The sequence below is a fragment of the Stegodyphus dumicola genome, chromosome X2 (genome assembly GCF_044657685.1).
Source record: "Stegodyphus dumicola isolate Sdum_Otavi_A_Nest chromosome X2, ASM4465768v1".
Taxonomy (NCBI): domain Eukaryota; kingdom Metazoa; phylum Arthropoda; class Arachnida; order Araneae; family Eresidae; genus Stegodyphus; species Stegodyphus dumicola.
This window is the reverse complement of record NC_140781.1, coordinates 13,204,122-13,228,174: the sequence shown is the minus strand read 5'-3', so window position 1 is coordinate 13,228,174 and position 24,053 is coordinate 13,204,122. Positions and strand designations below refer to the sequence as shown.

The window sequence follows — 24,053 nt, the reverse complement described above, 5'->3', positions numbered from 1 at the left end:
CCATGAATTCGACAAGCAACATTCCAGTAACATCCCAGACATAACCTTCCTCTCTGATAAAGTTCGACCGCCTTTCCTCAGCCGGGTTGGAGAGCCGGTATGCCCCCATGCCATTGACTGTTGTTTTCTGGCAGCATTCACATGCGCTACTCAAGTCTCGTCGCCAGTCGCCGTTCTACTCAAAAGCTCCTCCTCTTCCATGCGAACCAGGTAAAAAGACTAAGGCAACTTCTATACGATTAGTTTTGTGGGTCTTCGTGGGAACTGTCGGTACCCATCGAGAACAGAACTTCTGGTAGCCTAATTTTCCGAAGACTATTTCGTACAAAATAGATCGAGAAATGTTCTGAAATGTTTGTGAATGATCGAAGATTGGAAATCGACGGATCTGACGGATTTTGTTAACAATGTTTTTGACGAGATCATCGTTCACTGCAGACGGTCTCTTTCTTCTTGATTCATCATGAAGGTTTGTTCTACCTTCTTTGAAAAATCTCACCCGCTGACGCATTACACTTTCACTCATAATGTTTGACCATAATATACGACATGACTCATAACACGATAATGACTCATAATGTACGTCACATAATTCACGATAAATGTCAGCGGCTGACAGTTTTTTTGTCTAAAGAAATCGTTTCACTCTTCTTACCTCGCATTTGGCAGAAATTTTAATAGCCGCGCACAATTTATAGCGTTATAACCAGCACACGCGCAGCAGTACGACACTCCCAATAAGATAGCAAGAAGCTTTATCCACAGATTGCTTGATGTAACATTGGTTCCGCTTCACCCACTACTACTAACGCCACGCCACAACGAAGATTAGTTTCCAAACTGCCCTTGCATAATTTATAATGTGTAATTTGAATCAAAATTTGTGAACTGCGAATATATATTTAAAATGTTTGAAATGTTATAGTAATCATATGGTGTACGATCCGCAGCTTTTCCTTAATTGTTTCTTTCTTGGATGGCCTCACTAGGGACGCTATCTTTGAATTCAGACATTTGATGGGGTGGCGGAAGAAAGTAATGTTTGGAACTACGGCCGGTTTCGGGACAGCCGCCTAAAGGACAGAACAGCTAGTCGGAGGAGGTTAATCTTATACCGTATGATTATCAATTGACTTTGGTTCTAACATATTAAGCAATTTCTGGAAAACGTAAAATTTGTTTCTTCAATATGAAATTAATTAATAGGGCAAAGCAAGCGAAAATGTCTTATGCAGCATTCTAGATGCTCTATTACTTTAGCTTGTTCACAAATGTTTAAACTATGCAATATGGAATTTGTAATGTGTAATCTGAATGTAAAATATTGAAATATGATTATATATTTACAAAGTGTAAAATATGATTTTCTGTCCTGCATATTAAGCGACCGTTGTAGTAGTCAAAATTTTTTTAAATATGAAATTAATTAATAGCAAGAATTTATTAGCAAAGTAAGCGGTATGTCGTATGTATCTTCTCGCTACTCTAATTTTCCACATGTTTCAAAAATGCTTTGAAAAAATTGCAGTGCATAATCTGGAAACGAAGAAGTTAGATTATGAATATGTAGTTAGCATGCGTAAAATACGATTTTATGCTTGACGTATTATAATAATCTACATATCTGTTTTATGTAATATACTTTACTACAGCTTAGGTGATAAAAGCTGTGAGATGACAGCGGAACAACTACCTGTCTTCTGGTTTACATTATTTTACTGTAACGTATCTGAAAGGTTCTTATTTTCAAGTGTGTGTGTGTGTGTATAATATCAAGAGTGGTAAACTATCTAACAGAAAGGTACAAATTAAAAACCATTTGAAGGTCATACCTTGTCAGTTTCATATATATACCGTATTTGACGGCATATTAGACGCACTCTTATTTAGAAGGCCACACACATGTAGATGTAGAAAAAGTTATGTGTGTCTAGACCTTTATCCAGGTTAAAAATAGCATTCAGTATTGAAAGTTAACCTGTGTCCTTCACGTATAAGACGCAGGTAACTTTTTTTAGACCAAATTTAGGAAAAAAAGTGCGTCTTATATGCCGTCAAATACGGTATATATATATTGTCTAATTGGTCAAAAAAGCATGAAAATAATAAAATGCTATTATAAAAAAACTAGTAAAGGCAACCTATTCCAAAATCCCCAGATGAATCAACGTTGTGTGAAAACTAAATTCATTGAAACTAAATTGCCATAGATTTGCTCGGACCTTACCCTAGAACAAAAATAAATAAAAATAGATATTTGTTAACAATTGTAGACAATTTTTCAAAATGGGTAGAAATAGTCCCTCTTAAACGAGCTTCAGCTAAAATAGTCGCAGATTCGTTTTTTAAATAAGTATATTTTAAAATACGAGGCCCCACTACAAGTAATATCAGATAATGGAAAACAGTTAGTTAGCAGTATATTTAAAAATTTGTGCACAGGGCTTGGCATACCCCATCTAAAAATGGTACCATATAGACCGCAATCGAATATTGCGGAACGCGTAAATAAGAATATTGTAAAAATTATCAGGGGGATACGTTAAGAATTACTATGACCGCTGGGACAGCTGTGTCAATGAGTTAGGTTTTTGCCTTGAAAACAGCAAAGCACGATACTACACAGAAGACCCTCGCGCAGTTATTTTTAGGAAGAAAAATTCTGACGCCTTTGGATAAGCTGTTCTTTGTACAGAAAAGGTAAGAAGAATTCAAGTTAAACGACATACAGAAAATTAGTGATGAAGCAATTAAGAACTCTGATGTAGCAAGGCAGAAGCAGAAAATTTATTATGATAGAATTAGAAGGGAAATGGAATATAAAGTGGAACAGAAAGTACTCAAGTTGAAACATTCATTATCATCCGCACCCGAAAATAGGGTGGCAAAATTTGAACCCAGGTTTGAAGGCCCGTACATAGTTGAGAGAATATGTGAGGCCACTTTTTATTTAAAGGCCGAAAATGGCCAACAACTGGTTGCAAATATTGACCAAATAAACCTTTATTACAGCCGTAATGATTTTCAAGTTTTACAGGATTTATTACAGGATCCTGGAAGGAGGAAAGAATTCCGCCAGCTCAAAAGCCCAACTGAAGTACCCCAACACAAAAAAGGAAACAGACGGATCAATCACCGGCCAAGCGGATCCAACCCGGAAAAGGTCCAGGCTCAAAGAAACGGAGGAAGAATATTAAAAGAAAGCTAAGCCGGAAAATTAAAGTGCAAGAGCATGCGCATTTAACATTTAATAAGTAAATATCTCTTTTTGATTTCGAGAAATTGTTCGAACAATCTTGCGCGTGATTTAAAAAACTTATAAAAATGATTAAAACCTCTCAATTCTGTTAGCTTGTTGTTTTAAGAGTTTGTTTAGAAAATTGCTCTTGTTGGCTGTAGCAGATTCGTGGATTAGCTTTTTCTACCTGTTTTGAATTAAGTTCGGTTGAACGTTTGAATAGTTAAAAGATAACTACTGTGAGATATTGTACTACTGAACGAACGTCTGAGGAAATTTAAGCATTTTGTTTTATTGTTGTAATAATAATAAATTTTGTTCATTTTTTTTTTTCATCGGACTTGTGCATTCAATTCATAACGAACCCGTACGCACGCAACAATATATTTATATTATAAATAAAATAGCAAGAAATTTAGAACCGAAGAATTAAAAAAATATGCCCAAAAGTTGAACAACAACAGCACTAAACTAGGATGAAGAGGCACCCAGACCTGGCACTGTTCGAGGCATTCTTACTCGGTTAATCGCCCCGACGCCTAGAGGAGTCCAAGGAGGCACAACAGCAGGACATTTTTTTTTTTCTTATCAGACAAGAAAATGAAATTCCAATTAACTTCATTAGCAGTCTAGTTAAAAAGCTGGAGTGGTCTACACCCCTATAAATTTTTCAAAATAATGAAATCTTTTTCATCTCTAAGCTCAAATAAGACGAGGATGAAGAAGGATGTTTAAGAATTTATAGCGTAATTTTTAAATATATAGTATTGCAGTTTTTCTTGACTGTACTTTTATTAAGAGGGCCTACTCTATTCTAAGTTGTTATGATAAGCCCATGGCGCAAAAATTTTATTTTTTTCTAACATTAGTTGTTTTTTCTTGCCTACTAGCATTACTTTAATGATTTTCAAATTTAAAAATAAAAAATAACTCTTTACTATAGATTCACCTTTTGGGAGATTTCAAACTTTCCATCTCCAATTTGTATCGCCAACAGCGCCAAACAGGCAAACATTAACGTCTACTTTTCCCTTTTGGATTACCATCCTTTGTCCTTTTATTTTTCAGTACAGTAAGTTCAAAACTTTTGTTATCTGTTAATTTTTAATATATTTTGCAAAATTTTACGTTTTATTTGAATTTTAATATTAGTAAACTGTGTATATATTGTCTTTGTTTTATTGAGCATTAAATTTATTTCATTTAAATTTGTTTTTATATATTTTTGTTTCACATGAAACGAGGGCTACTGTGTCGAGGAGGCATTCGGAATTTTGGGATGAACTGTTGTAATGAAGTAATACAAAATGGTTCTAATTTTGGATGAATAGAAGCACAGTTGTTTTTCTGGGAAGAAAGAATCAATTGAATCTGATCTAACTGATCTTGATAACGTTGAGTCAGATTTTAATTGCATTCCTTTTCCTATTTAATATATTTCTGTTGTTTTCGGGATTTCTTCTGGTTTAAAAACATTGAGTTAATGGTTTTTTAACATTTTATTGGGAAATTGTGGGATTTCATTGGCTTTAAATTTCATTTTCTTCATGTCTTTGTGGATTATCTAAATTTCTCACTATTTTCTCTATAACTGACATTTATTTATTTTTATGGATTTTTTTTCAAAACGTTTGTTTTATGAAATATCTCTTGAATGATTAGCAGTACATGCATGATTCCAATTTATGAAAAAAAAGAAATTAAAGTAGGTATTCAGATTTCAAAAACTTTGGTCACAAGACAACTTTTAGTTTTAAAAATTCATATAGGTCCTCTTGGTAAAGCCATAAAAAATATTGTGTTATGAAAAACTTACACTGAGAATATTGTCAACCTTCTTTAACTTAAAAGCACAAATCTACAAACTAGAAACATTTTTATGTGATTATTTGTTATGGAATTGACGGGTTCCATTTAGCTATTTGAATACGAAATAGTACACAAAAGCTATTTGCAAAAAGAGAGGGATTCCTTAGTAGACGATGTTTTAGCGAAAACTAGCTGGCATTTACATTATAAATGTTGTATGTGGCCAATCCGTTCCTTAGATTTTGAATCTGATGATGAAATCGACGTCTGTTGGAGGACTCTAGCAGTAGTGGAGTATTTAGCGGTAAAGCCCTTTTAGGAACTATAACTTATATCTAAAATTTCACTAAATATACAGTTTTCCAAAGTAAATCATATCTGAATATGCTTTTCTGGTATTTTTCCATTAAAATATACACAAAGATCCTTGAAACATATTTAACATGTTACTTACAAGGTCGGCAAATCAACACTAAGCTGTTCCATTTTCTTTTTGTAATGTGCGGCAGTACAAGCAATTAGCCCGGAAACCAAAAGTATTCCACAGCAGACGGCTGTTATAAACGAAGGACTTATAAAAGCTTCCTGTGTGCTGAGCTCAGTAGAACCTGGAGGCAGAAAAAGGTGAACTAATGTCTTGTAAATTTATTTTACAACAAATTTCTCAGGAGATAATTTCATGGCAGTACTTAACAGTAAACAAAGGAATATATACTAAAACATAATACCGTTACATTTTAAACATACGACTACTTAAATATGGCTTACAGATACCTTTTAACTTTAAGCAATGAATACGATGCGCATTCCACAACAGACCACTGGAGATTGTTTTCTCTTATTATATTGGAATTTATTATCCCTCCTCTTTACCTTTTTACACAGAGACGGCATTTTTACACTGAGATGCTTAGACAACCGACCATTCCGAGAGTCCTTGAATTGGACAGATTTTCAAATTAATTGGAAAAGAACTATAAATTAACCCCCCCCGAATTTGCATGAGTTATCCTTATTAAACATGTTTCGGTACAAATAGTTGATTGTCCATCCTTTCATGATCCGCCTGTGATAAGGGCCTTAGGAGTTGTGTGACTATCAAAATTAATAGCAAAGCTAACTGCCCATAATGGAAGCCATTTGTTACTGTCGTAGAATAGTAGACTCAATCAGAATTCAAAGTTCAGCATTTGTTACGGCTTTTTAGTCACTCCCAGCAATACTCGAATCAGAAGCAGTTTTTTCAATGGTGGTATACTCTGACATTAATACACTGGTTTCCAAAATTTAAGGGGAAAAATCACAAAAATAGCGATAATCCTTCAAAACAGGACAATCCATATAAAATTCGAATATGTTATCAAGTAAGAATTGCTGTGTTTGTGGTGACAGAAGACACAGACGGCAACAGGGAGTCAGTCGGAGTGCGGAGTTGCAATACGAGCGGATAATCCACTATATAACAAAGCGCCGAACCGTAGCGGTTGCAAAGTCATCATGGTCAATGTTATCACTTGTTTCTCTGCACTAGCGGAAACTGTCTTGATGATTTTAGTTTCCATGGTCGTATGTATGTATACATCATGCTGTTATCATTTCTTCATTCATACATCATAGTTTTCGACAAAGAGGAAGTAAAGCCGACACAGAGTGTTCTTCATTTACACTCTGTGTTCTCCGTCTGCATGCTTTCTACTACGTATCTCATTCAATATAAAAATTAGTTTTAACATTTTTTCCCCTGAGGCATGACGCTGTTATTAATTTCTTACAAGTATGAGGCGCTTTTCTTGCTCAAGTATTAAATAGCATTAAAGAATTTCTTGGAAATGATTGCAAGAAAAAATATTTTATAGTATTTAGAATAAGAAGAAAAAATTAAGAAAAAAATATTTTATAGTATTTAGAATAAGAAGAAAAAATTAAGAAAAAAATATTTTATTCCCAAATAAACTAAGAACAAGAGCTCCATTACTTCCATTGAAACCTCATTTCAAAAAGGATAATGCAAAATTAATATTGGGAATGTTCTTTGCTTCTCGTATTGTATTATTCAGAATAAAATGCACGAAAATTTAAAAAAATTATTTTTATTGTGTTTATTTTTGTACTGTTAACTCTTCTACACACGGGTCATCAGACTTTGAAAGAAAACCTCATTTTATAATTATAAATCATTGATAATTATAACCACATTTGAAAATTATAACTTTTCAGCTAGTGACTAGATTTACCAGAAATTTATTTGCTTTATGCCTTAGTATAATAACTTGGATACATGTATAAAAGCTGCCTACATTGTACATGTAAAATACATAAGAGTTTATGTTTCTTAAATTTTAATACCTAGCTAGTATAAAGACTTATCTTTACATGTTGTACGTGGAATTCATATAAATCATTCTTGAAGCATAGCTTTAAAACGTATTCCAGCATCTTTATTTAATATGAGATACTTTAGTACCCAAGTTAGCTTGAATAAGCATAGTGTTTGTAATATAATTTTAAGAACTAATATGTAGAATAGAATAATTTTAGCTAATTACGCTTTATATGCGCATTCATAACAAACATTCTCTTTCTGGTCTAGTATATAAACTAGGTCCCCTTTTTTTTTTATTGAAAATGCATTCGTATGAATAAAAAAAATACTAAAGAATTTTTAAGATATTACTTAATGCACTCAATAAAAGACTTACTTATATCAACATTACATCCAGTTACGGGATCGCAAGAAGTACCGGAGGCACAGTCACAGACTCTCATGCAGTCCTGACCATAAAATCCTACTGGACAAGCTGTAATATCATATTCCAGTTACGAATAAATTGCCAGTAAAGTTTGTCAGAAAATTAATCAGAACAGAATGCTAAACCTTAAATTATTTTCTATCACTAAAAAGAATAGTTGAAAACCATTTAATAAAGGCGGATTTCAAATTTCATATCTAAATGACAGGATGTCAAACCATATAAAGTTTTGGTACAACTCCGATATACGCCCTAATTTCACCAAATGTGGCGATATGTGTTTTGAGCTGGTTTTGGCTCGATTGCGTGTTCTATGGCAACCCTGTTGACGTTGAAAAATCTTTCTTTGGAGCTCGTTGATTTGCGTCTGTGTCTGAGAAGATGGGAAGGAAAGATAAAATGGTAGTTGTTGAATTGAAGTTCGGCAAAAGGAAATATCATTGTGGCCATCGTTGAGTGGTAGTGGGTATTTGGAGGTGTGGAAAGAGGGTCTGGGAGATTATTTTTAATGGCTGTGCATGATAGAAGTAGGGATTTGTGATTTTATTTATTTGTGAACCATAGTATGAATTTTCTGGAGTGTGTCTGGCTGTCATGTAAATACGATAGTGATTACGTAGCGGCATGTTAAAGGCGGTATGAAATTGGTATTCTGCTGTTGGAAAAAGCATTAATTCATGGTAAGTGCATTTTATTTTATTCTTGTTCTTATTTTGTAGAATGTTATGTTCATTGGTTCTTTAGTATGAATTTCTGTCGTTATTGTTGTTTTTGAAACAAAACGCTGTGTACATGGTATTATTTGAAATTTATTGTTATGTTATTTTATTAAAGCGAGGTGTGCGTAGATCGTAGATTCGTTCCTTGCCTAAAATTGTGCAATTCGTAGATGTTTTTTTAAGTTTAAACAGGATGCTGTGTACATGGTATTCTTTGAAATTTATTGTCGCGGGCTATCTGCCTAAGGGGAGGGATGCCTTCGTGGAGGACTTTCTAAGGAAAACTGGCTCGTATACACGTTACACATGGGGAAAACCACGAAAACGCCCATGCAGCCAGCCCGTTCGCGGGATTCGAACCTCGGACCGAACTACCAGTGTTCAGCGAGTTTACCGCTCGGCCGCTGGTGGGCCTCCAGATATTTTAAATCCATTTTTATAAGTGTGTTGACAAGCCTGTTTGAAATCTATTTCAATCACAGATAACCGTATTTGTTGCATACTACAGACTTTTAGCAGCAATTGTTTAATTGTTGCAAAGTTGTGTGGTTGAAACAAATTTAATCTGTTTTTTAAAAGCAATAAATTTTGTAGAAATTGTGTATAATATATTTTAGATAAGCCCAAAAAACTTTTTTTTGGAACCTTTGGTTAAAAATTGTTCGATTAAACCAAATAACGTGAAGTTCTGTTTTAAACGGTTTGAACAGAACTAAAATTCAGACGGAGGTCTGGATAAGATGAGTTCCGGTAATTTAATTTTAACTATTTGTCATAATTTAGTTATAGATTTTTTTATTTATCTCAATTTTACTCGTATTTATTATTATTATTTTTTTTTTTTTTTCAACTTTCCGTACGGGCTTTCAGAGTTTCGTCAATTACGATTTTCGAAACTAAACACTAGATTTGAATTTAATACTTGCGTACTTATATACAGTTTCTAATCTTAATAGCTAGTTGTTTGAAGTGATAACTTAGCAAAAAAATGCATAGGGGTTGGTAATCATTTACACAAACAGAGCCAAATGTTGAAGATTACTTGGTAGAATGACTACGATGAAAATCAAAAGCAATTACCTTCTGCACATGTCGTTCCGATCCATCCTGGCTGACAGAAACAAAGTCCATTGTTTGGTTGGCAGGTTGCTCCGTTGTAGCAATTGCATGTCTGTTGACAGTAAAACCCGTATGTTCCGTTCATGCATGCTGCTCAAAAATTTAAAACAATTCAGTGTAGATAAAATTCTCGTATATATGTATCAAATAATAGATACGATTTTAGTACGTAATCGCAGATAGAAATATTTCTTATTTACCATTTTATGATTTTAGGGTTAATAATGTACAGAAAAAGTGCAAGATAATGGAGATAAAAACGCAATACGAGAGGCACTCAGTAAATTCTAGGCCTAAGAACGATATAATACTTGCTAAATGATGAAAGGTGGGGGCAAAGTGCACGCAGCAGATGTTATTTGATTTTTAAAAGGTTTTTAAATATTTTCATTCAGTGATACCTATTATTAAAAACATCAAACATCGTTTGGAGATTTAGCTCTTTATAAAAGAAAGCAGAACACTGACAAATATTCACAGGCTGCAGTCTATAGTTATACAGTACTTTCCACCTCAAAACTGGCCTGCTGAGTTTAGACAACGGACAACGTCACTCAAAGTTTATTCTAAACCAGGCTGCATTGTGGATATGCCCACGGTAGAAATGCATGCTAACTTCGAGGAATATATGATAGAGAATAGACGAGGCACAATTTCTCACAGCGCTGCGGAAGTTGGTATTAGTATTGGTTCAGTGCAAGAAAATCTTATGTGAAAAGGTGTTAATACAGAAATTCTGCGCGAGATGTGATGAGTCCGCTCGAAATGAATATCCAGAATTTTGAAATGAAGAAACACCGGGTCGAGTAGAAGTGCGTTCCATGATAAATACAGATAAAAGTTTATTTGTGGCTAATGACATATGAAACAATATTTCCTCATTGCAATCCAGAATCGTAGAATGAAACATGGAAGTACAACGGATCTTCCTAACACCACAAGTTCAGAACCCAGAAACCTGCCATGAAGATTTTGGGCACCATTTCGAAGGATGAGAAGGCACTATTGTAGAATATTAGGTTAACTGTTAAGTTAATCTAATGATTCTTCTAAGCCATAAAGGTAAAACTTTATACAAAGTAATTTCCGAACAACTGTCAACTTGAACATTACTGTTTTCATTCAGCTGACGCTCTGCCAACTTTCCAGTGCGACCAAATAAATTCTGCCAATAATACTTAAATATTTACCGTAATAGCAAAAGTGGCACATTGAGCGTTTCTAAAATATGCAAAACTTAGTGAGATTGCCCCTAATGTGTAGTAAAATTTGGTATCAGTTACGTAGCTCATTTGTTTTAAAATGTTTCATGGACTTGCATAACACATAAGCCGGTTCTTATCGCAAGCAAGTCAGTTCGTCAGACTGGTGAAGAAAAAGCAGTACTTACGAATTGAGCAGTCATCCCCCATCCACCCTGGTAAGCAGTGACAGTGACCATTTGTCTGGTTACAAGTGGCTCCATGATCACATATGCAGTTTTCTTTACAATCAACTCCCCAGCGTCCTTTCGGGCATCCTTAAAACAAACAAACAAAAAAGAAAATACAAATCTGGGCTAATATTAGAATTTTATAACTAACTTCTCATTTTGAAAAAAAAAAGGCAATTTTTGTGGCTTCTAAGATTTACAAAAATTATCCAAACGTACACTTTTCAGTGAAAGATTTAGATCCAAACAGGTGTAAAAAAAAAAAAAAAAAAAAAAAAAAAAAAAAAAAAAAACTAAGCCGAAAGTTCTATCACCGCTAAATTCAGCAAAGAGGAATTGCTTGAGGAATAGGAGATTTACGGCAAATGTAAAGTGCAGTCCGCCAGCGGCCGAGCGTTAATGTCGCTAAACATTAGTAGCTCGGTTCGGGACTCGAATCCTTGCGAACGGACTCGCTGCATGGGCGCTTTCGTAGCTTTTTCAACGTGTAATATACATACGAGCAAGTTTCTCTTAAAAGTTCCACCACGGGGTATCTCTCCCTTTGCGCATACCACTGTGTGCGTCGCTGCAATCAAATAAAACAACATGTTAAGTTAAACAACATTTTTGCGGTTTTGCAGCTGAAGATGATGGTTCGGTAAAACCATCGAAACTAGTCCTGTGAAAATTTTGTAGGTATAACGCTGATTTTTGTTGTTTGACTTCTGAATTAGTAACATGTTAAGTGTTGCAAAAAACAATATACCAACGGGATCAGCAAAATCTTTACCACGTTACGTTGCCTAATACGAGATTTTCGAATGTTTTAGATCACTATCTATGCAAGCAGACCTCGCCGATTACTTAAGTTTTGTATAGATATAATTTTGTTTATTTTTTTATTTTACTATTTCATGGAAATAAAGCTCGTGAGAGATTTCAAATTATGAATTCAGAGCGATCTGTTCCATCGGCATCAACATAGGCAAAAAATTCTATAATCTCCATACATATTCAAGTCCAAACTTCTACAATATCCGTATACATATATCCATGGCCTGTTACTATTACTTAAGTCCTGTCTTCGACTGAAACTTTAATAGGTGAAATGAACATAATGGTCTGAAAACAATCCTGCAGAATTAAGACATAGATTGCTTAGCTTATCCGAACCATAGGGTTTTACATTTTCACACATGGGTTTCATCTTCGTTATGACTTGCACGGCACTCCTCTAGCAATAATGCAGATTTAGTCAGACGAGTAACTGACGCCAAACACGTGGGGCAAAAAGATTGTGGTATTATCACGATATCAAAACCACAGCTTTGTGTTGATGACCGTAATTTTCAGTGTACAGTTTGAACTAATTTGCTTCCAAAAATTTAAAAATGATAAAACTGAATGAAAATTATATCAGTAAAAAGTATAAGTTGTAGTCTATAAGCTTTGTTTATTTCTTATGTACATTAGAAATGAGTAGTTTTTTTTTTATTAATTAAGAAAGCTGAGCACAGAAGTCCATATTTCTCCAAACACTTTTTTTTTATTATTATTATTATCTTTAATTTTTCTAAGAGTTTTCTTGTGATAAACGGAAAATACTTATACTAATCAAGAAATTCTTTTCGATAGTATTTTTTTTTTTTTTTAAATTTTGTTTTCTTGGAAAAAAGTGTCAAACCCTGCATTACTTAAATGTTTAAAATGTATTTTTTCCTAATTTCCTATTTTGTTTCAGAACAACAGTTGTATAAAAATTTTAGTTTGCCATTTTTATATAGCAAATTCTCTGGTGCATCACTATACCTTAATCTCGTGCATCATACTTTACTTTTGCGACTAAAAGTATATATGTAGGATCAATACTTAAAAAATGTGCTTTCTTTGATTCTAAAGTACTGTTTAAAAGTATTTCCAAAAGTTCCAAAAGGGCTGTCTGAAGGTCGTACTTTATGCGTTTGCTACTTAATAAACTACGGAAATTTTCAAGTAGCATAAATACAAGAAAAAGCTATTGCGTAGCATCTTAAAAATTAAGAATTATGTTTGCATTGTTTTCACAGGACTTTGAGCTGAATCTGTCTAAAATAAACAGGAAACCTCAATTAGGAATTTTATTTTTAAACTAAATGCACTTTGAAAGTTCGCAGAATCATTGCTGTCGTAATAACAATACGTTGATGTTTTTTCAAAATAGAGAAAGTTGCTGAATAAATGTGGGTACTATTCTGTTTTGAGGGCCGTAAAAAAATTGCAACGAAAATGTATGCGCAAAAGCGCCAAATGTAGCAAACGCGCCCATTTAACAGCGTGCCAAATCTAGCATACGCACTGATTTCAGATTGCGTAAGTTTATATAGTTCTATATTTCTTAAGACGACATTGAAATACTAGTTTAATTTTTAAATCCTTTTTTTATTTATTTATTATTTATTATTATTTTTTGATATATGGATTTAACAATTTGGGAATTGCCCATGACGAAAAGTCGCCAATAGAATTTCGGTAAAGTGCAGAATCATCCACTGCTTGACGCGTTTTCAAGAACTGCACATACTCAGTATCCATGTGCACATCGACCTATTTTCACTTAAAAAAAATCCTAGAATTGCACAAAAGTGGCATTGCGCACACCCTTGACTTTATCTATGTACACATCGAGCTATTTTCACTTAAAAAGTAAAAGAAAATTGACAAAAATCCAATTGTTTTTACCCTTGCAAAAAGCGGCGAACAAGTAAGGGAGCGATTCTGCACTTTACCGAGAATATTTTCAAAGAAAAGGCATCATTCATTATAGAAAATTACGTTTGAACAACCAACGAGATGTGTGTGTGTATTTTATTATGGCAAAGCACACTAGGGCTATCTGCCTAAGGAGAGGGATACCTTCGTGGAGGACTTTCTAAGGGAAGCTGGCTCGTATACACGTTACACATGGGGGAAAACCATGAAAACATCCATGCAGCCAGCCCGTTCGCGGGATTCGAACCTCGTACCGAACTACCAGTGTTCAGCGACTTTATCGCTCGGCCGCTGGTGGGCCCAACCAACGAGATTAAATTATGCTTTAGCGATAAGTCGGTAGCGAAATAGCGATGCAGGCATCCATTCAGTTATGTTTAGCAATTTTTATATAAATTATAATAATGATCTGAAATAGTTTATTGTTTTGCTTCCATTCAGTCATGTTTAGCCTTTTTCATATAAATTATAATAATAAAAAAGTATATGAAATTAACCTTTCAACTAAATTAAAACATCAATCGTAGTTATTTACTATTATACTTCCTTTCTTTCCCCAATTATTTTTGGCAGCATTGGCATCAACAATAGTTTGGCGATTTTTTACGGCCCTCGAAACCTAATATGTACCTAAATATGTAAGATTATTTCAAAGCTAATCAACTGTCTGCTAAATTTCTTTACAAAAGAACTATTTTCTTTCATCACTCGGATATAAGGCGACTTTAAGTAGCGTGGAATAATTTAGTAATATGGTATACATTTTTTAGTAACGTGGAACTTAAGAGTTAACTGCATGGTATGCAGAGAAATTTACAGTTACTTTCAAGATATTTGGTTAAAGCTATATATTCGATGAACAGGACTTTTAATATCTGTACTCCCGTGTTCTTTAATGAGATACACCAATTATAGAGAAGTTATTTTCAAACACTCCTGTATATAATTTTGAAGGACAGCTCACTGTGGAGACGAAACAGTGTGGCTGGAAGCTTAGTGCGTGATCTGACAAGCAACTAAACGAACTGCTCTTAACCATGCGCAACAATGCAACAATAGTAGAAACAATCTATATACTGAATTTTTTTCTATTAAAGTTCAGTGGCCGTCTTATTCCTGTGGTGACCTGACATACTAATAACCTCATCATACCAAGACAATCTATGGTCCGAATAACAGTTATTTGAATAGAAGAGTGGTACAACTAGCAGCTGATAGTAGGGTCCACACCAGACATACAACCAGAGACACGGATAAAATTTTGACCAGTATTTTGAAACTTGGTTGTAAATTTTGCCTTTAAACATTTTAAGAATGTTGAATGTGTTGATCTTCTGGCTTATGAAAAGAATTTAATTATCCTTTCAAAAGCTTGTACAAAATGTGAAGTATGAGATTTGTTAGAACGTCTTTGATAAACGGTAAAAGCCCATAAACTACCAGTATCGGATAGCAGCTATGCCTATAAGTCTGGGATGTGGACACTGTACTCCCTGCCTAAAAATGCTTGGCCAAGCTATCAAGACTGCTTCACAGATAAAGCATTTTGGCCTTATTAATAATGAACGCTCATCATGGCTGCAACATATTAGACACATCAAAGTTAGACTATTAGTCAAATGTCATGCTTAAAGCTTCATCGATGATTCACCGAAACATTACTTCCAACTAGTATACAATATATATTATTTGCTAGCTTCCACAGTCAGGCAGCTGCTCAATCGGCGGCGAAAAGAAGAAAAATTCTGCAAATGATTTCAAGAAGTTCACGAAAAACATGAAGGTTGTGTAAAACGTTTTTCGAGATAAAACGGGAGCATAGGGCAAAGATGCTTTCAGAGCGCAGTTGTACATTTTAATGTGAAGTTTGAATTCACTTGTATATGTAACTTACTTTTTTCACATCGACTTCCCATGTAACCAGGAAGACAGCTGCATTGTCCTGTAAAAGGATCACAGGGTCCATCACCATATAAGCAATACGGACACTGTTGTTCACATTGTAAACCATATGTTCCAGGTGGACATTCTATTGGAAAAAGAAATTATATTAGACCGGAATGAAAATAAACGAAAGTTTATCATGTCAAAGGGAATGTAACATAATTTGCAACTAAATTGTTTTAACACTGCATATTAAACATAGAGCTTTTAACGTTTTGGTTGATCTTTACATTATGGTAACTTGGCGATTTTTTGGCGAAAATTTGGCAACCAACACTCCTACAGCAACCCCCTATTTTTTTTCCCCGCCGCCATTTTGTCTTCACGAAGTAAAGACATGTTTCTTTTCTTTTTATCTACTGAACACTTCTTCCAACAATCTACTAGCCGAATTACACTTATGCTAGAAATTTTATCAAACAAAACTGTTTAATCATGACAAATATTCACTGCAAAATTGGACAATACCATACTCCTTACGCGTTTTTCAAAATAACACATACACATAAACCATGTACACGCCGACTTATTTTTACTTAAAAAAACATCCCAGAATTGCACAAAAATGGCATTGCGCACACTCTTCACTATATCCATGTACACTGCTTTTTTCTCATAAATTAGAAAAATTTCACGAAAATACATGACAATTTTCTCAATCTTTAAACCCGATAAAAAGAACATATATGAAATTACCTGATCGCGAAAAAGTATTTACCCTTTACAAATATGAACATTTCCACATATAAAACAATTAAATTTCCAAAAACTTTTACCTCTAAATCATCTATTACATTATACACGTCACCAACGAATTCATACCACAAGCATTACAAATACTTAGTATCAAATATTTAAATTATTTCCATGCACGTTTATTTCAACTTAAACGTATACCAAATTCCTACAAACATAAAATTCACAAAATAATATCATTTCATTAAAATATAATTAAATTCAAAAACACTACTTAAAATATAAATGAGCACATACATTAAATTAATAAAAATTACGTTACAATCCTAATTACTTTAAACTAAATCATTGCTAATAACAATTTTCCCAATAATACCAAATTCCTTTCCACCTTACATTTAGAACAATGCATAAAAATAATATCCTCAAATAATTAAAAATACTAACTTACCTAATCTTCTTCAGAATCTTGATTACGTGGCGGATACACTTTTCTAATTCATTCAATAAAATTATTGAAAGATTTTTTTCTGCGAATTTTTCCTCCATACTTCCTCCGCTAAATAAAAAGCAAACTTCTCTTTATCACAATGCCTAAATACCCATTTCGAATTCACTTTAGTTAGGGCCATGGGATCCAAAAATTAAACAACACTGTTTCACACAACACAAAATAAAACTAAATACAAAATTTCCACATTTTTTCCCGATTTCCCCCCCCTTTTCCGATTAAAGAACCGTAATTCGTCCATTAATATCACATGACATATCCCATGATTTCTCATTTCCCTCACGCAAAATAATGCGTAATCGGAACCGAGTACTGCTCACATTATTACCAAAGTCCCAGGTAGTAACATTTATCGCCTCCAAAATGTCGCCAATCTACCAGTTACCATATTGTAAAGATCAACCAATGTTTTTTTTTTAAATGTTTGATACTTATAGAAATATTCCATTTACCTTGATTAGTGGTTGTATTGACTACAGCAGTATTTAAAACTATATATTCAATAAAGTTGCAGCAAGAAGCTAAAAGGTTTTTGCTTTGAAATGCCTTGCCACTAATGTTGCCTAGAAAGAAAAATCTGAATATTTTTTAATCTAATAATAAAATTTTAGTGAAATGTTAGAGTTTAACAAAATCTCAAACTGTGTAAAAACTACAACTTTTAAGTAATACTGACTGAATTCGTTTTCGATAATGGGCGAATCATTTCTGTACACAGCATTATGAAACATTCTAACCAAAATGCAATATTCGGGAAAGTTTGTCTACTTTGCTTACTTTGAGAGCAGTCCGCACCTGTCCACCCTCTTCCACAAATGCATTCTCCGGTTAAATGGTGACATGTACCATTATTCTTACAGTGGCATTCCATTATGCAGTTTTTGCCCCAAGTGTGAGGATCACATTGCATCTCGCATCTCTGTCCTGATAGAAAAAAAAAGCAAAAAATGATATTTTTGGATACTGTGTTGTGGTTTACTATTATAATACCCAATTCAGTGATACTTTTATCAAACTACTAAGATATAGAGAGCAATAATTTTAAACTTTAACTTGCCTCGCCATCCCGGAGCGCAAATACAATGCCCATTTATATGATTACAGCGTGCAGTAGTATGTTGATTGCAGTTGCAGACATAACTGCAGTTATGACCGTAGAATCCCACCTAAAAAGCAATAAGAATTTGAATTATTAGGAAGAGATTTGCAAGAACTAGTATATTTCTTCAAGCTGTTAGGAAAACCAGCACAAAGCGCTGATAAAGATTATTATAGATTTAGTTTTAGTTTAGTTTAGTTATTATAGATTTAGAAGGACATATTCAAATCAGGCATTTATATACTTATGGGTCTAATAGGTCGCATAAGCATTAAGAATGAGCAGAATGAAATATGATTTAGTTTATGATAAAGTAGAAGTTATTTGTTATATTCTTTAAGGGCGGGCTAGTTAAAGTAAAGCCTTTACTACACTTTGATTTTACAACTTTTAAACAGACTTTGATTGGTTTGGTTTATTTAACTATGGCAAAGAACTTTAGGGCTATCTAAGTCCTTGGTCTAGTGCTATAAACTGTTAGTACTCTACTGAAAGATTCACGGTTCGAGCCCTGGCGAGGACACAGTTGACTTTTTACCTTTCTTGGTTCTAAGAACTAAACGCTTTCCAGAGTAAGAAGACCCAGATGTGGTATTAGGACCAGGAGTTCGCGGAATCACTCGGAAAAAAAGGATTGTACGAATATAAATTACTAGGAAACTTTGGAACGTGACATCTTCTGCAGGGTAACTAGACAAAAGCGCACGCGAGAACAGCCCACAGGAAAAAACCCTCTGTGACAAGTGCCCATGCGAAAAATACCTACATCGTTGAAAGCACACAGTGATGAAAGCCTACATTGGTAAAAGCCCACATTAATATAAGCAAAACTTTTTTGTTCCTTTTCACTCCATACTGAGATGAAATTTCATCCATTTGTATTACAAAAACTGTCTTTTGCTAAGTTCTATCACATCTTAGAGTTGTGATCATTAACTGTATTATTTGCTGCATACAGCAAATTACCGTTGCAACGTGAGAGGCTGCATACCAAAATGATCCTGAATTTGTGAGATATGTTTTAAGTAGCGTTCCTTCCATCAATTGACAGAAAGTGAAGAAAACGTCTGTCTACAATGGAAAACATTCAGAAAAATTAAACCTCTTAAAACGGCTGGTAGTAACAACGATGCAGCAACATCGACAAGAATTGTGGAAGCTTTGGAAATGACGAATAGTTCGAGGCGATAAATAGAGTCTGGCTTTTATTGTTGTATACTGTTCTCCAATTTTGGGATTACAGACATTATCTTTATTTCTCTAATTATAATCCTGTCATCATCCAATATGATCAAATGTGAAGTCATATTTATAATTCCTTCTATATAAATATAATATATAAAATTATATATGAGAGGGAAAATTAATACCTTGCACATTTCTTTACACTGTAGGCCTGTGTATCCGGGTAGACATTCACATTTACCGGTAAATGCATTGCAGTTGGAAGCATGCAAACAATCACACTTGTTTGAGCAATTAGGTCCAAAATATCCTTGAGGACAGAATTCTTCACAATGTTCCCCAAAATAGCCTTTAAAGAAAGTAGAAAATTTTAGTTACCTAAATAGTTGACTTATGAACGTATCTGCTTGGCAGTAAGCTCGATAGTTAAGGATTTACCAGGTGGACAAACACAAGGTCCTGTCGTAGGTAGACAAGTAGCACCATTATGGCATTGGCATTTATAAGCACAAAGCTTACCGTACCATCCAGTAGGACAAGGCAGGTGACATCTGTTGATAGGTAAAGACAACAATTTAAAGCGGTGTCATTAAATTTTTGTCATTTATTTCAAGTAAGTTAAATTTACCAAATTTTTTTTATTTAGAACTTTAGATAATATGTATTAGGAATAAGGACAAGAACATATTTACTCTTTTCCAAAATAACCTGGATGACAAATACAGATTCCATTGACAGGATCGCAAGTAGCATTGTTGCTACAGTTACATTTTTCTCTGCAGTTTGAGCCAAAAGTTGAATCATGGCAGCGTTGGTCACAATGTTGTCCAGTGTATCCAGGAAGGCATTCACATTTACCGGTTATTGCATCGCATTTTGCAGAATTCCTGCAGTCACAAGTCTTAGCGCATTTCGGACCAAATGAACCCGCTGGACAATTGCTTTCGCAGAATTTCCCAGAATACCCTGTTTAAAATAAAATGCCCAAATTTAAATTTTATTTTTAACACACTTATATACGTAATTGGACGATTTAAAAGTAGAAAATTCTTATCTTAAACTATAGAAAACATTACGAAATTGTGGGTGATTTAAATGAATGGAGTGATTCAAAGTGTTTCTAGAGTAGTGTTTTCAAATACTGAATTTATTACAGTTGTATCCGCGTCAAAAACAGAGCTCTCCTCCTCACTGAAAACGTAAAGTCCTTAAATGCACGCCAAGTGAACTGAATCGTATTATTCTGAAATTTAGTAGCTGAAGGATGCTCAAGAGTATCCTCTTCCTAAAATAGTCACAACTATGAACATCTATGCAAAATGCACTTTTACAGCTGAAGAATTGCAAAATGGACATGTGCAGCTGAAGAAGAAAATTCTATATTTAACCTGCTAAAAATTGGTCCTGGAAATTTATATATATGACACTGATTCTTGTTGCTTTAATTCCTCCAATAATCGTTATTCGGCTTGTTATTTCAAGTCATATCTACATGCTGGATTCGGACCAATGTAACGAAACATGAAGTTTCAAATGGACACTGGGGAAACTTTTAACTCCTACCAACTCTTTACTCCAAGTTCTCATCTACAGCCGGCCTCTCGTATTAGCGCGTTTCTTTGCTGACTATCAGCTTCATGACCAGGGCCAACGCTGAACATTTTGTAGCCTAATGGAAACTCGGAGACTCCGAAATTTTGTCGCCTAGTTCATTCTTAGATTCGGAAAACTTTACCGCCCTTAAATTCTGCCACCAGGTGTGTGAACGCATCGGTTGCTCTGCCTCTGACACCGGCCCGCTTTATGACTGTACATAAACGGTGTTTCATATTGAAAGGGACAAATAGAATAGCCTAGTATAGATTCTGTAACTGATTTATTAACCGAAACAAATTCATTCTGAAATTACAATTATACAAGTTTTATCAGGCAACAGCGAAAAATCTTCCGCTTACGAAATCGCGGCTAGAAGCACTGTTAATCAAAATGTCGCCATCCATGCAACAGAAAACATATCGCGTTTTGGAATACACCAAAACATCACCGTTTATCATCGCTCAAAGTCATTTTCTCAGGAAATTTGGTAGAGAACCACTGCATCGTCACAATATCGAACGGTGGGTGAAGCTGTTTCAGGATACGGGCTGCTTGTGTAAGAAAACCAGCCCAGGACGAGAAGCAGCCAAAACCAAAATCAATGAAAAGTTCGTTAAACGTTTTTATGAAGCCCCAAAATCAACGCGTTGCGCGAGTTCTGAAATCATTGTGCCTCATGTAACGGTATGGCGAGTGTTGCGGAAACGTCTACAATTGCGACCGCACACCTTTCAGATGGTTCAAGCATTAAAACCTTCCGAAAAACCGTTGCGTAAGGCTTTCTGTGAGAATTTGCAATATTATTTGGAGGTAGATAGTTTCACGAACAGACTTGTTTACACATGAAGCAGCCAAATGCCAGAGTTAATTGATAGCTTATGGCAAGGTTAATTGACATAACTTACGATTTTGGGGTTCGGAAAATCCACATGGTGTAAATGAACATGAGCGGGAATCTCCAAACGTGAATGTTTTCTGGGCCATTTCTAACAGTTCTGTTTTGGGCTCTTTTTTTCTTTTTGGAAAACTCGATTAACGGGTGCATTTACCAAGATATGCTCCAGAATGGTTGTTCCGTTAGTTACCGGAAGCGGTTCTCTGCTTCATTCTGCAGTAAGATGGTACTCCACCACACTGGCATAAAAACATACTCTAGTATACCTGAACGGTAGTCTACCCCATCGCTGGTTTGGCCGTGCTGGGTCAAATGATATGTCATTGCTTTGGTGGCTACCGAGATTCCCTGCTGTAACGCTTGTGAATTTTTCTTATGGGGTCTTGCTAGCGTTTGTTCCTCCATTTCCCAAGGACTAATAGCAACTGAAGCAGAAGAAAGCTGAAGTGCTCGGATCATTAACAAAGGATATTCCATCACGAGTGTGGCAGGAGCTGGAATACCGCATAGATATGTGCCGTCTTTAATACATAAACAGATGTATATGTCTGCGTGCTAATTAGTAGAACTGCGAATGCATGCATTCCAAATACAGTTTCTATATTGGCCATTCGAATGCGATAGGAAAGACCGAATTTAGTTTAAATATTCTAAATACCTTTTCCACTGTAAGATAGATTTAAATGCAGTTAAGTACTTCAAATAAAGCATTTGCTGTAATGCCTACTAAATTGTAAACACATGTCGGGAATTAAATATAGTTGTTGCTTCACTTTTTACATGAAAATGGCTACCAGTGAAGTCAAACCTTAATGTTTAAATTAAAAAAAAAAAAGTAAAAATGCAAAAGATTGAAAAATCGTAATGAAAATAAGATCATCTTAAGATGATCCTGATGGTGCTAAATAAACCTTGAAACACTAAATCTTGAAACCTTGAATCCCCAACTACAAATTGCCACTTTAAATAGGAACTTCCTTAATCGAAAATTCTGTACTAAATTTATGCCTAACTACAATTCTATACCAGTTATTTTCAAAAATATTTCTTACAATGCACAGACGTTCTATTAGGGTTATGGATTGAGAAGAAAAAAATTCAAACTGAGAAAAGAGACAGTATTTTAAAATTGCAATAAATAAACTCTTATATCAATCGTATAAATAAAATATAAGAAATGCACAATCGGTGGTAACAAAATACTTTGTATTATATTATGTGGGCAACTCTGTATTAATGGCACTTACGCATTATCGCAATCACCTTAACAGAAATCGCCAAAGCTTCAGAATACACCAGACTCTGACAACCGTGCGCATAACAATTATGCAGACGACCATTAGCATGACAGATATTCAATTTTCAACGTCGCCATTTCGTGTGGGTTATATTCCAAGTTCCAAGAATTTTTGTTATATTCCAAGTTGCAACGACTTTTATAGAAATATTATGATAATTTTTTGTTTTAAACTCAATTTTAAAACTTGTACCTGTAGTATTTCCTATAAAAGAAGAAAGAGAGCTGAAATTTCTGTAGGAATGTATTATTTTGTCGCAAAATTGCTAAAGGAGCAATGCTTCGAATTTTTTCTCAAAGCGATCACTACGAAATTTCCACCACAGCAAAAACAACAAACCGTTTGTAACTAAATTTACTGATTGTCTTTGGAATAAATGTATGATTGAAACGTAGAATATGTATGTAACAATATGCATTATATGCATGTAATACATAACGTTTTAGAGTAAAAGTAATTGCTTGTTTTCTTTCGTAAAATTCCTCAAACTGCGCCAAGGCAGTTTGGATAATACCTAAGTATCGTATTAGTTATGCATAGTCTTTTATTCTTAATTTTATAAATTTTCGTAACAAACAAAATTCTACTATTAGGTGGAAAATGATTCTACTCGAAGAACTGCCTAACAAGAGATGAGTGTTTTAAAATGCTGTGCAGAAATGGTGATTTATTGCAAAATATTTAGCGGCATATTAGATGATATTTTTTATAAACACTTTACTCAGACTAGTGCTATGGAGAAAGAATGTTTTCAGTGTAGTGTAGATTCTGAAACTTCTCTTCCTTGTCTTAACACAATGTTATCTTCTGTATGGAATTCTGAATATTTTTAAAAATAATTTTTATTAAAAGGCATAAAATTAGTGTAAAAACTTCACCCACCTGGTAGACAAATGCATGCTCCGGTTGTGTGCAGACAGTCTGCATTATTCATGCATTCACACTTCCTTGAACACATTGGACCATATGTCCCAGGGTTGCATATTTCTTCACATCTGCGTGAATATCATAATTTTTAATTAAAACACTGCA

General features: G+C 34.4%; 1 protein-coding gene across 2 annotated transcripts in view; it reads right to left on the bottom strand.

Annotated features, from left to right (window-relative positions):
* Positions 1 to 24,053, bottom strand: part of LOC118200239 (uncharacterized) — a 94,253-nt gene that overhangs the window by 15,639 nt on the left and 54,561 nt on the right. Inside the window, exons 11-22 of one of the 2 annotated variants that reach the window (XM_035372181.2) lie at positions 23,904 to 24,016; positions 19,925 to 20,198; positions 19,671 to 19,783; positions 19,418 to 19,581; positions 18,006 to 18,114; positions 17,726 to 17,872; positions 17,401 to 17,511; positions 15,692 to 15,826; positions 11,026 to 11,154; positions 9,597 to 9,725; positions 7,747 to 7,845; positions 5,502 to 5,655 (exon numbers count right to left, since the gene is read on the bottom strand). In XM_035372181.2, the coding sequence (XP_035228072.2) occupies positions 5,502 to 5,655; positions 7,747 to 7,845; positions 9,597 to 9,725; positions 11,026 to 11,154; positions 15,692 to 15,826; positions 17,401 to 17,511; positions 17,726 to 17,872; positions 18,006 to 18,114; positions 19,418 to 19,581; positions 19,671 to 19,783; positions 19,925 to 20,198; positions 23,904 to 24,016 (1,677 nt within the window). The remainder of the gene's footprint in view (positions 1 to 5,501; positions 5,656 to 7,746; positions 7,846 to 9,596; positions 9,726 to 11,025; positions 11,155 to 15,691; positions 15,827 to 17,400; positions 17,512 to 17,725; positions 17,873 to 18,005; positions 18,115 to 19,417; positions 19,582 to 19,670; positions 19,784 to 19,924; positions 20,199 to 23,903; positions 24,017 to 24,053) is intronic. The other variant, XM_085809190.1, reaches the window with a different exon arrangement.